Here is a 12576-nt window from a genome sequence, read left to right on the forward strand (position 1 = left end):
GAGAGAGAGAGAGAGAGAGTGAACAAAGCAACATAGTTCAAAAACAGAGATCGAAAATTGAGGAGCCTCACCACACTCGCACAAACCAGACAAGGCTTGCCTCTGGTAGTGTTGGTGGGTTGTGGGTACTTCACACAGAACGCAATTGCAGAGCCGGACAACATCAATTATAATTGTGCAATAAAGAGAGAGAATTGTGCAGTAAAGAGAGCCGAACAGCAGCAACAGAGGTAATTGACGGAGGTAACTATGTGCGCTTTGCATTGAACTGTGCGTTTTTGTTTCACTACAGCGCGGAGAGAGAGAGAGAGAGAGAGAGAGAGAGAGAGAGAGAGAGAGAGAGAGAGAGAGAGAGAGAGAGAGAGAGAGAGAGAGAGAGAGAGAGAGGAGAGCTGCAGCAATCGCTTCAGCCCCTTCCGCCAGAAAGCTCTAGGCTGATTCCAGTTAATGCAAGGTGAGGGCCTCTGTCGCGATGCAAAAGAGCTGCAGCAATCGCTTCAACCCTTCCGCCAGAAAGCTCCAGGCTGATTTCAGCTAATGCAAGGTGAGGGCTCTGTCCCGATGTTATCACTTACGAATGCACTGATTACGGGATATGCACATCAGGAGCGAGGCCAAAAAGCTCTAGGCCGATTTCAGCAAATGAAAGGCTATGAGGGTCTCTATCCTCATGCTATCACCTATGCATCCTACGCATGCATCTTGAAGGCATGTGACTCTATGCAAGATGCCGATATGGGCTTAAAAATTCATTCTATTATTGTTAGTCAGGGGTTGTTTGTGCTTGGGAATGCCTCAAACCTCTCTTGATGCAATCACATAAGCTGCAGCTCCTTCCGCCATCGCCATTGCCTATGTGTGGTCAATATGTATGCCAAATGTGGTGCACTTCAAAAAGCACAGAAAGTGTTTAAGGAGCTTCCTGTCCAGAACATCGTCTTTTGGAGTGCATTGATTGTGGGATATGCACAACAGAAGCAGGGCCACAAATCTTACCAAGGCAGCAGGATACATTTGCGATAGTGGGTTACTTGAAAATAACACATACTTAGCCAACACGTTAGTCAGTATGTATGTCCAGCATGGTATACTTGTCCGAGCACAACAAGTCCTTGATGAGGTGTTGTGCTTGGCACTGCTCAATATGTATGCCAAATGTGGTGCATTTCAAAAGCAGCTTGTGGAGCTTATTGTTTGAACAACGTCTCTTCAAATGCACTGATTGTGGTATACCCACAACAGGAGCAGGGACAAAGAGCTGTAGGCTGTTTTCAACAGATGCAAATTGTTGGCCTTTGTCTAGATGAAATCACCTACACGTGCATCTTGAAGGTATGCAGGGCCAGGTAGCTATGGGTTGTTTTCAACAGATGCGAAGAGAGAAAATGCAATCACCTACACATGCAACTTGAAGGAATCTGGCATCATGCAAGATGTTGGTATCGGCAAAAGAGTTTACGATGATATTGTTATTCAGGGGCTGTTGACAGAAAACTTTGTGCTTGGCACTGCCTTGGTCGACATGTATGCCAAAGGTGGTGTACTTAATAAAGCACAAAAAGTGCTTGCTGTCTGGAATGTTGTGTATTGGAATGCACTGATTGCGGGATATTCCCAACAGCGGCAGGTCCAAGAAGCTCTGGGCTGTTTTGAGCAGATGTAAAGAGACTGCAGCTATCCAAATGCATTCGCGTACTCTTGTATTTTGAAGGCATGTGGCATTAGGCAAGATGCTTATATGGGCAAAGGAATTCACGATGATATGGTTAGCTAGGGGCTGTAGAAAAGAAACGTTGTTACTTGGCACTGCCTTGGTTGACATGTATGCTAGATGTGTTGTAATTCATAAAGCACTCTTTGTATGCGCACATACACTTACATACACACACACACACACACACACACACACACACACACACACACACACACACACACACACACACACTCGATTCTCTCTATATAGCACTAGTTTCATTTTGACACAATATCCACTACACAAGCAAACATGGAGAAAAAGAGATGAGTGTTTCTTTTGTGAGCTCACTTAAAGATTGTGCTAAGAACAAGGATTTGTACCGAGGCAGCAGGATATATATTGATATTTGTGATAGTGGGTTACTTGAAAAAACACATACTTAGCCAACACATTATTTAGTATGTACGTCAAGCTATTGAAAAGAGAAATCATGCTTGGCACTACCTTTGTCGATATGAATGTCAATTGTAGTGCACTTCACAAAGTACAAAGGCTAGAGGAGCTTACTTTTCGCAACAGCGTGCACTGATTGCGAGATACACACAACAAGAGCAGGGCCAGAAAGCTCTAAGCTGATTTCAACAAAATGCAAGGTGAGGGCCTCTGTCTTGATGCAATTACCTACGCATGCATCTTGAAGGCATGTGACTATGTGCAAGATGCCAATATGGGCTTAAAAATTCAATTTAATATTGTTAGTCATGGGCTGTTGTCTAATGTTGTCTTTTAGAGTTCATTGATTTTGGGATACGTGTAACAGAAGCAGGCCAGAAAGCTGCAAGCTGTTTTCAACAGATGCAAAGCGAGGGTATCTCTCTAGATGCAATCACATACGAGTGCATCTTGACGGCATGTGGCTCTACGCAAGATGTTGATATGAGCTTAAAAAATCATGCTGATATTGTTAGCCAGATGCTGCTGGAAAAAGATGTTCTTGGTAATGCCTTGGTTGACATGTTTGCTAAATGGGGTGCACTTCAGAGAGCACAAAAAGTGCTCAAGAATCTTTCTATCCGGAGTATGGACTCTTGGAATGCACTGATTGCAAGATTTTCCCCAAAGGGGCAGGGCACAATGCTCGTCTATTTTGAGCAGATACGAAGTGAGGGTCTCTTGGCAATGCCTTGGTCAATATGTATGCTAAATGTGGTGCACTTTAAAAATTCACTCTAATATTATTAGTCCGGGGTTGTTGCAAAAAAATGTCGTGATTGGAAATGCCTTGGTTGATATGTATGCCAAATGTGGTGCACTTCAGAAAGCACAAAAAGTGCTTGAGGAGCTTCCTGTCCGGAATGTCCTCTCTTGGAGTTCACTGATTGCGGAATATACACAATAAGAGCACGTCCAAAAATCTCTAGATTGTTTTTTGCATATGCAAATTTAGGGCCTCTCCCCTGATGTAATCACTTACGCGCCTCTCCTGATGATATCGCTTACGCACCTCTCCTAATGCAATCACATGTGCGTGCATCTTGAAGGCATGTGGCTCTACGCAGATGCTGATATGGGCATAAAACTCACGCTGATACTCTTAGTCAGGGGCTGTCAAACAAACATGTCATGAGGGAGCTTATTGTTTGGAGTGGCGTCTCTTAGAATGCACTGATTGCAGGTTACTTGAAAATAACGCTTTCTTGGGGAACATGTTGGTCAGTATGTGCGGTGCACCTGTCATGGTGCAACAAGTCTTGTGCGGGATGTTTTCTGATTATTGGATATGCTGAGAAGAAGCATTCGTACCAAGGCAGTAAAATTCATGATGATATTCAAGGAAGTAGGATTCATGCTGATATTTGCGATAGTGGGTTACTTGAAACGAACACATTCTCGGGGAACATGTTCGCCAGTATGTATGTCAAGTGCGGTGCACCTGTTATGGCGCAACAAGTCTTTGACGAGCTTCCCATGCGAGATTTTGTCTCTGATTGCAGGATATGCCCAACAGAGGCAAATCCAAGAAACAAGTTCTTATTTTGTGAGATCACTTAAAGACTGTGCTGAGAAGAAGGATTTGTACCGAGGCAGTAAAATTCATGCTAATATTCGCGATAGTGGATTACTTGAAATGAACACATAATTGGGGAACATGTTGGTCATTGCACTTGTCATGGTGCAAGAAGTCTTTGACGAGATTCCTATGCAAGATGTCATCTTTGATTGCACGATATGCCCAATAAGGGTAGGACTAGGAAACAAGTATTTCTTTTGTGAGCTCACTTAAAGACTATCTGAGAACAAGGATTTGTACCAAGGCAATGGGATTCATGTAGATATTTGCGATAGTGGATTACTTGACATGAACACATACTTGGGGAACATGTTGGGCAATATGTGTCAAGTGCAGTGGAACTGTCATGGCACAACAAGTCTTTGACGAGATTCCTGGACGAGATTCCTGTGCGGGATATTGTGTCTGATTGTAGGATATGCCCAAAAGGGGTATCGTGAGGAAACTCTGGGCTGTTTTAAGGAGATGCGAAGAGAGGGCCTATCTCCAAACGCAATCAGGTGCATTTTGAAGGCATCTAGATTTACGCAAGATGCTAAATGTGGTGCACTTCAAAGAGCACCAGAACTCCTAAAAAATCTTCCTGTCCGGAGTGTGGACTCTTGAAACGCATTGATTGCAAGATTTGCCCCACAAGGACAGGGCTAGAAAGCTCTAGTCTATTTTCAACAGATGCGAAGCGATGCCCTCTCTCTTAATTGTAGGATTTGCTCCAAAAGGACGACGACGGAAAACACTAGGTTATTTTCAGCAGATGCCAAGCAAGGACTCTTGGAGAAAGATCTTATGCTTGGCCGTGTCTTGATCGATATGTATGCCAGATGGGGTGTCCCAAAGTCTGCAACTTTGTGTATGTGTGCGTGTGAGCCTATACAAATAGACAATAAGGAAGATTCAACATACCTTGAAACCAAGAACATCAGAAGTAGTGCAGCTACTGGTAGGCATGATGGCAAAAGTGAATGTGACAGTTAAAATCTTTGCAGAAGTCACCAACTGGATGACAATGGCAGAACTTTATACTGGAGGCAAGGTGACAGAACAATGTAAGGAAGATCTAGGAGCCGATCCATCCAAGATTGTGCATCGATCCACACGACCAATACCAAAGATAAACTTATATTTTGACTTTGATTTCCTCTATGTGATCTCAAAAGTACTTGGATTACATAATGTACTCATTAAAGCAATTAATTTACATCATTTCCATTCTAAAGGTTGTAGATGAAGGTGACAATGGCTGAAGAATTTTTGGAGATGCCCAACAAAGACACATAGACAATACACCACGACAATGTGGAATGATACATGTCTTCATAAAACATTGATAATGAGTTTTTCCTTGTTCAATTGTAGTATTTTTACAATAAGAAAGTCCCTCCAACACTGGAAGAGAAGCACAAGTCCCCTTCAACACTGAAGGGAATAAAAGTGGCGAAAGAAAGGCACGTTCCCTACGATATAATTAAATGTGGAGAATGGTGCCAACTCCACACCATACATACGTATGGCTTTTTCTTTTTTTATTTATGGACACAATCATCACAAATGCACGAAATGCATCTCTCTCCATCTTTATTGTAATGTGTATATTCTCCCCTCCATACATCTTTTAATGCAAAATCTCGTTTGTGATGCGATCATAGAGTTTTTGGCGAAAGCTTCGAGATATTCTACGAAGCCTTCAAAAAAAAGAGACGCAATGAAGTGTAAGGTACAACATTGCCTTTCTTGTTTAATTCACACCATTTCCACAATGAATCGATCAAGGCATACTAGTTCTATCACCCAATACACTCGAAAGTGTATTTGTTCTCTCTCTCTCTCTCTCTCACTCTCTCATACACACACACACACACACAAGACGCCTTGAGTTCCAACACTTGCAAATAGATGTTTGAGATCTCTTGGGAAGGTTCCTTTGACATTAATATCTCTGTTCTTCTCTTTTCTTTTTCTTCATCTCTCTCTCTCTCTCTCTCTCTCTCTCTCTCGTGGGTGTCCAAGAGATGGGAGGACATACACACAAGTATACTCGATTCGCCTCATAGGCCGACTTCAGCCTCACATAGACGTTAAAAAATCTTTCTTTCTCTCAAACTCAAATAAGAAAGATTCCACATTCCAAAACTTGGCATGTACATATGCCATCCTCTACAGCTCAGATAGAAAAGGGTCCCCCTGCTCATGTACAAATCTATGAGATTCTCCCCTTTCTATATACAAAGCTAGTAGTGCACTTCCGGTGGTGGTACATACAAAAATTTTCCCTTCATGAAGAAGGCAGCCAGGATGGGGTTGGTAATGCCAAGGCCACAGGGAACGAATGCTACATGGGAGGGAAAAACTTGTTGAGGTTGTACGGCAATGAGTAGAATTCCTCGTTGCGACGGTCCTCCTTCCAAGTCCGGAATTTTTTCCAGTAATGCCTGCCCCTGTTTTTCTTTGTGTATGCGTCCTTCCTCTGCAATGTGTTGTCCAACACCATAGCCAAAATGAATGCCACAGTCGCTGATGACGTGAAAATGACAAAGAGGAAGTCGTTGAACTGCAAAAAGGATTCACAGAGAAGAAAACATCAGCAATCACAATCATCAAGTGTACATGTTGCTTATAGTTGTTAAGTTAATTATATGGCCAAAGACATGATTGCAACTGCATTAATATCTGTAGCAAGCGACATAATGCAGGCCTGACTCAAATATTTGGCGGAGAAATGTATGCCACTAACTACAATTAACTACCGCCATGTCCTTTAAAACTTTTGCACACTTAATCTAGATGCTTAATGGATCGTGTACATTGTTAGGAGGAAGAGACATAAATGCCTCTTATACAACCTGAAAGAAAATGTAATCTAGATTATGTTCAAGGATCATCTATTGAGAGCTGGGAGATTGAAGAGGGGATAACATACCCAATGAGAGTGGCTTCGCACAGGTCCATATCCTGCCTTCGCAGCATACTCGTTGAAGTACTGAGGCACAGAAATTCCCATGAAGACAGAAAACCCAAGAATAAACTTGCTTCTCCCATCATTCATGTTTACAAACTGCAGAAAAGAGAACCCACAAGCCACTGCGCATACAAAGAAACTGTCAGAAAAGCGCAGATATCGATTCATTAACTCACATTGAATGCACACCCTCTTGCATATATGTGGGCATAACATAAACTACACCGATTCACACAGAGTAACTTACATATCAAAATATTGGTGCATGATTAGCAAACGATGTTCACATGCCCTTTATGAAGGCATAACAAAAGTGTGGCAAAAATCAATGCACGTTAATATACATTAATGATCCTTTGCATTACTTTCGTCCATTGCTGACAAGCATAAGCTTTTGCTCCCGTTAAGGATTAAATGCAAAGTCTGACAAAAACCTGGGATAGCAAGAAATTTGCAACAGACCATGAAATGATTTCCTTACCAATCTTGCTGAAGAGGATGCAAAAAAGAGCAGCCACAATGGGTTGAGGAATGGAGGCAAAAATGGCACCGAATTTCCCTGTGACAAAAAGTGAAAGCAAAAGCTTGTTAGAAGTGAAAAAAGACAATGTGTACATCAAAATCATAACTTCATCTTACCAAACAAAGAGAAGAATATCATGAATCCAGCAGAGACTTGGACAACACGACGGCTGCCCACGCGTGTTAATCCGAGGAGTCCAGCATTCTCACTGTGACAGGGTGCCAAAAACGTTGAGAATCTCAACTGACAAATTCTAAGAAGAACAAGCAATGGAAAGTTAAGTCTACAAAGGACCTACACTGAGACAGTCGATCCTGTGAGAGTACCAAGCAGACCATCCAAGAGCTGTCCAACACCCTGATGGACATCAACGTTGTCAGCATGCATTTGTTTGATGTGGGTGCATGTGGTCCATGTTCATTTGACAAAATGTGTGCATGTTCGGGGAGAGAGAGAGAGAGAGAGAGAGAGAGAGAGAGAGAGAGAGACCTGCCATCCTGTTCCCCGGCTTACAACAAAGGGCGGAGGTGGCGTGGCACTTGCAAATCTCGCTACTGCATAGTAGCCGCCTGTAGACTGCAGTTCAAAAGCATGTATCAAACAAGAAAACTCCTGAAAAGAAGAGCATTGTATTCCCATAACCCTCATTGAAGTTCCTACCCACACCACCCTGCATGCTGCCTGACTCAGAGGGTTTGAAGTGTAGATTCATTACAAAATCTACAAATATGCAACTAACCTCAACCATTGAGACAATAACCGCTGACATCATCCCAAATACATGTGAGGAATCGAAGGTCGGAGATCCCCATTGCAGAGGATATGGTATCCTCAACCTGCAACATCACATTCATATCAAAACTACGTATTGTATTTCTTACATGCAGTAATAAAATACACATTCACCCCAAATGAAGCATACAGAACCACAGGACTTGGGTTTTCTGCTATGTTTTGTGGAGTGTGTATGAAAACTCCTGCTTCTAAATCAGCTTAAATGATCCCCATTCTTTAAAAAAGGAGACTACATTTTACTGATAGTTAAAACTACATTATCAAATGAAAATTAGCTGATTATATAACCACCATTAATCTAATATGCATGAATCCTTGTGGATTGAGCAATTTTGTGAGGCCCATATTTTTGACGTGACATGGAAACAGACAAAGAGGACGGACTTAAATCTGAGGTACCATCAAGTTGAATGTGGTCCTGTAAAAGTCTTGTTAGGAGCCAAGGTGAAACTTGTATGAAAAATGGAGACCTAGGTTTGTGAGCTCTCCAAGGACCCAACGTCACCCGGAAGGGTCCCTTAACAATACCCTCTCAGCTTGCTGTTGTTCCTATTTTGTTTAATAAGAAAACACTACTTATGGCCTACAACTCTCCCTTCGGAGTAAGTCACAGAGAACAATCAAGGATTGACTCAAAGGCCTATAAGAAAACACTACTTATGGCCTACAACTCTCCCTTCGGAGTGGTATCACAGAAAACAATCAAGGATTGACTCAAAGGCCTCCTCTTTAAGCTTTGCATTGCCCCACTTTCACCACATGGAGGCTAAGCTAGGTCTCAAGTTCCTGGCTAGAGTTATTCTGGCAGAGAATTAGATAATAAGATAAAAGGTTTCGTACACATTGCGATCATGATTGCAGAGGAAGTTAGCCGTGTCGCTTCCTGGAGAGTCGGATGGTTACTGCAGGAAATTGTTATGGCCTTCTATTTTGCTCTGGGCTTTGGAACCATAAGAACATATTAGATCTTTTGCCATGCCCACTTACATTAAGTGTGGACACAATTCCATCAAGATTTGATGGCCTGCCTTAAACTTATGCAAAACCTGCAAGAGGATGCAGTACATAAAGGATGTAGTCTGAACAAGAGGGCCATCTTCGTGTACATAAGAAATGCCCCTTTTACCAAACCCCACTACAAAAGCTTAACCATCTTTGTAATTGTAGTAGTCCTGGTTCAGCATACAACAGCTGCAAATAAATTGTGGTATAATACGTTTAGGTACATTCGACACTTGAAGATGGGCAGTTGCCAGCCCATTTTCTCAGCCAGTCAGCGGCAAGACATTCATTGGTTTCCATTACAACCTTGATCTTATACGAGGAGCATCCTCACCCTTCAAGAATCAAGCAAACTCTAGCTGAGCATCTGGCAATCTCTTTTGTTGCATTGATATTCTAATGCAATTAGAGATATGCAAGTACACAATCATTGGATTTATTACCCATATTCTCATACCACTAGGGATATACAACCTTCATTCGATTTAGGCCCGGCACCTTCCCAAGTCCCCATATGAGTACCAGGGAGCAAAGATTTTGAAATGGGTCCTTCATGCAAAACTAAGGTAACCCTCTATGTAAAAAACATGTAGTCATACCTACGAGGCGGCCTTTCCATGTCGCAAATTATCAAAGTAGACATGGCCAAGCAGGCCACCAAGCTAAAAAAGATTGAATGCTAAGACAATTTGAGTACATATTATCATCGAATCATATTTCTGGGCTTTCTTCCATGCAGCATTGATCTCTCCACATTATCAAAGACACTATCATAAAAGACCACTTGTGAAGTGAGTTGTGTGACAGGTCCTATCTGATTCAATTTAGCCTTACATAGACCGTCGAGGTATTGTAAAGCTGTCACGACAAGGATACTGACAAGGGTCAGACATAAGTGGCATGTGCCCTAGGGCAAGGCCCCGCCAAGTCGACAACATGCATGCTAGGGGGGGGGGGGGGATCCATAAAGATGCAAGGATGGGTGGTTAGCGGGAAAATCTAAACATACTTATTGTTCAAGTGTTTCACAATTAGCATTCGAAGCCGCTCCGACAACTAAGCACGCTAACTTGTAGGCGCGACAATTGAGAAAGATGGGAGGAGAGATAATACCAAGGTGCAGATTCAATCAATCTCGCATAGTTGGTCCTGCAATGACTTTGAGTCAAGGTTGGGGAGTTCTTATAGGCACCACTGACGGTCAAGAGGTGTGCATACGCCCAAATGACCGGCACTGCCAGCAACACACAATAGCGCTCGAATATATGCAGATTGCCTCCTTTCTTCTTCAAGTACTGTCCTCATTCACAAAGACCACAGATCACATAAGACGACTCACAAAGAGAGGTATGCCCTCAACAAGGTCGTACTACGACATTCTGAAGTAGAGAGAAGGGGGTAACATTTCTAACCTGACTCAACACAATCAGGACTATCAGCTGAGGGATACCTATCTCAACACATTTGGCGACCTGCGACATACAAACCATTAAAAACATCAGCCCCTTCCCTCCAAAAAAGAATTCTTTAGGTATACAAGTCCTTTTGAAAGTCGTTGACTTGAGCTTACCCCTGGAAATCCTAACTCATATAATCCGAGCCCAACCAGGCCAACCAGCGGTGCTGCTGAGAGTGGACTTAAGTACCTATTTGATCACCATCTTATCACTATTTGCATTGCAAACAATCGGCAGAGGGATGCATAAACTTGAAAATCGCCATGCATAAAAACAACAGCAAAAACCTAACAATATTTCCAGCTATATTTCACCTTAACAAGATGCCCCAAAGGCCACTAAAGCCCAGGATAATCTGTATCGTAGAAGACCCGATCTGTGCCCCTTGAATTGCACGCATTGTATGCAAAAATCGCTGAAAAGATACATTCCACATTGTCTCGACTATTATAGAGAGATGGTACTACGGATGTGAATTTTGATACATGCATGGATATGGAGCATACTTACAATGTGCGGAGTTTCAATCGCTTGGAGCTTGTCAGAGTAGATAATAGAGAGAATAGGAACCAGAAATGCATAAGAGCCTCCAACAACTGTAGGCAAACATGTGCCAAAGAGTGTTTGCAATAGAGTATTGACACCAGCACAGAAGAGCAAGGTCTGGAAGACCCTGACCTTGTCACCCTGCATCAATGCAGCACACGCACATCAATTTTTATGTGCCCTGCTCTTATGAGCCATATGTAATCTTGATATATACCAAAATTCATAGGCTCTGATACCCTGATGGAAATAAAGAATTAGACTAACTACTCAGGAGTCCGATGCAAACATTCATTTTCTAATGGCATAATGACCACACTGATCAAGGATGCTAAGAACCACTTAAAACCTGCAAGAAATCAATCAATAAATCTCTCACTTTAAGCATCATTCTCTAGCTCTACAGTCTAGACCCTTTTCATCTCGGTATTTCAATCTACGGCATGGCATCTATATACAGTTTACGTATGCATGTCCTTTGGAACATTGCCATGTATGTGCTCTGCTCTTATGTACCAAATACAATCTGTGCATATGCAGCCCAAATGCATAACCTCCATTGAGCTACACATTGCATGTACATCAAACCTCGGTTGAGCTATGACATTGCATGTATGTATCCATGTGTTGCTCACACGCACGCAGAAGGGCTGACTTACCATTTGCTTTTACCTTCTAGGAACCAAAACCGAAAGAAAACTGTTTGGTACATAGAGAAAATGTTTATGCTACTCACATTGCTTCCTCCCATCGCTGATACCAGAAGAGTAGGGATGAGAACAGAAGTCCCGAGCACGACAAAGTAATGCTGGAATCCCAGCACAATTGCCTGAGCTGCATTTATACGCATGCGCACATACACGGGCAGACCCACATTAGCAAGTTTCTTCTCACAAGAGCCCTGTTTTACTCGAGCTTATAATTCAAAATTCAAGAGGACAGAGTACAAAATCAAACTGGGGAGGGTGCTTACACCATGGAGGTGGACTTGCGATGCAGAAATCTACATCGGGAAGTTGTTCCCGCGGGTGCAAATGACTATGGTCATCAGCTTTGTTGCTTTGGTTGGTCATTATTGTCTCTCTGAGGCAACCTCAGAGAAGTGGAGATGAGAGAAGATGAAGATGCAAGGTAGAGGAACAAAGACTGCCTGATAATTGTGTGAGTGTGTGTGTGTGTGTGTGTGTCTTGTGTACGTATGATGAAGGTTGTGTTGTAGCACGAGAGCCGCTTGTGTATGCGTATAAGTCGAGAGAGAGAGAGAGAGAGATGCTCTCTTGAGGCTGCTTCTCTCTGTTGTGTGAGGGAGAGAAGAGAGAGAGCCTGGTACGTTCAGCTTTTCCCAACAAGAGCAGAGCTTTTCATCATTTGTTTGCATTTACTGGTAAACTGTAGGCACTATCTCGGCGAGGGTGCTGGTGCATTCAACGCGATAAGAGAGAGAAGCGGGGGGAGAGAGCCAGGACTCTTCAGTACTAGGAGTAGAGAGAGAGAGAGAGCAGAGAGGGGGACTCGGGAGGGAAATTGGAA

At 42.7% G+C, this 12576-nt stretch overlaps 1 protein-coding gene across 1 annotated transcript; it reads right to left on the reverse strand.

The window, feature by feature from the left end:
- Positions 1-5838: 5838 nt before the first annotated feature.
- Positions 5839-12373, reverse strand: LOC147442298 (nucleobase-ascorbate transporter 2-like). Its single transcript, XM_086528532.1, has 14 exons — positions 12020-12373; positions 11783-11880; positions 11011-11187; positions 10815-10915; positions 10614-10689; positions 10456-10515; positions 10157-10338; positions 7986-8082; positions 7736-7822; positions 7545-7603; positions 7363-7454; positions 7205-7282; positions 6685-6845; positions 5839-6315 (listed from the first exon to the last, which is right to left on the reverse strand). Exons 1-14 carry the CDS (start codon positions 12117-12119, stop codon positions 6097-6099), a joined length of 1587 nt encoding a protein of 528 aa, XP_086384658.1. The 5' UTR covers positions 12120-12373; the 3' UTR covers positions 5839-6096.
- Between the last annotated feature and the right edge of the window lie 203 nt (positions 12374-12576).

Source organism: Adiantum capillus-veneris, chromosome 14 (genome assembly GCF_014529385.1).
Source record: "Adiantum capillus-veneris isolate H3 chromosome 14, ASM1452938v2, whole genome shotgun sequence".
NCBI classification, from domain to species: Eukaryota; Viridiplantae; Streptophyta; class Polypodiopsida; order Polypodiales; family Pteridaceae; genus Adiantum; species Adiantum capillus-veneris.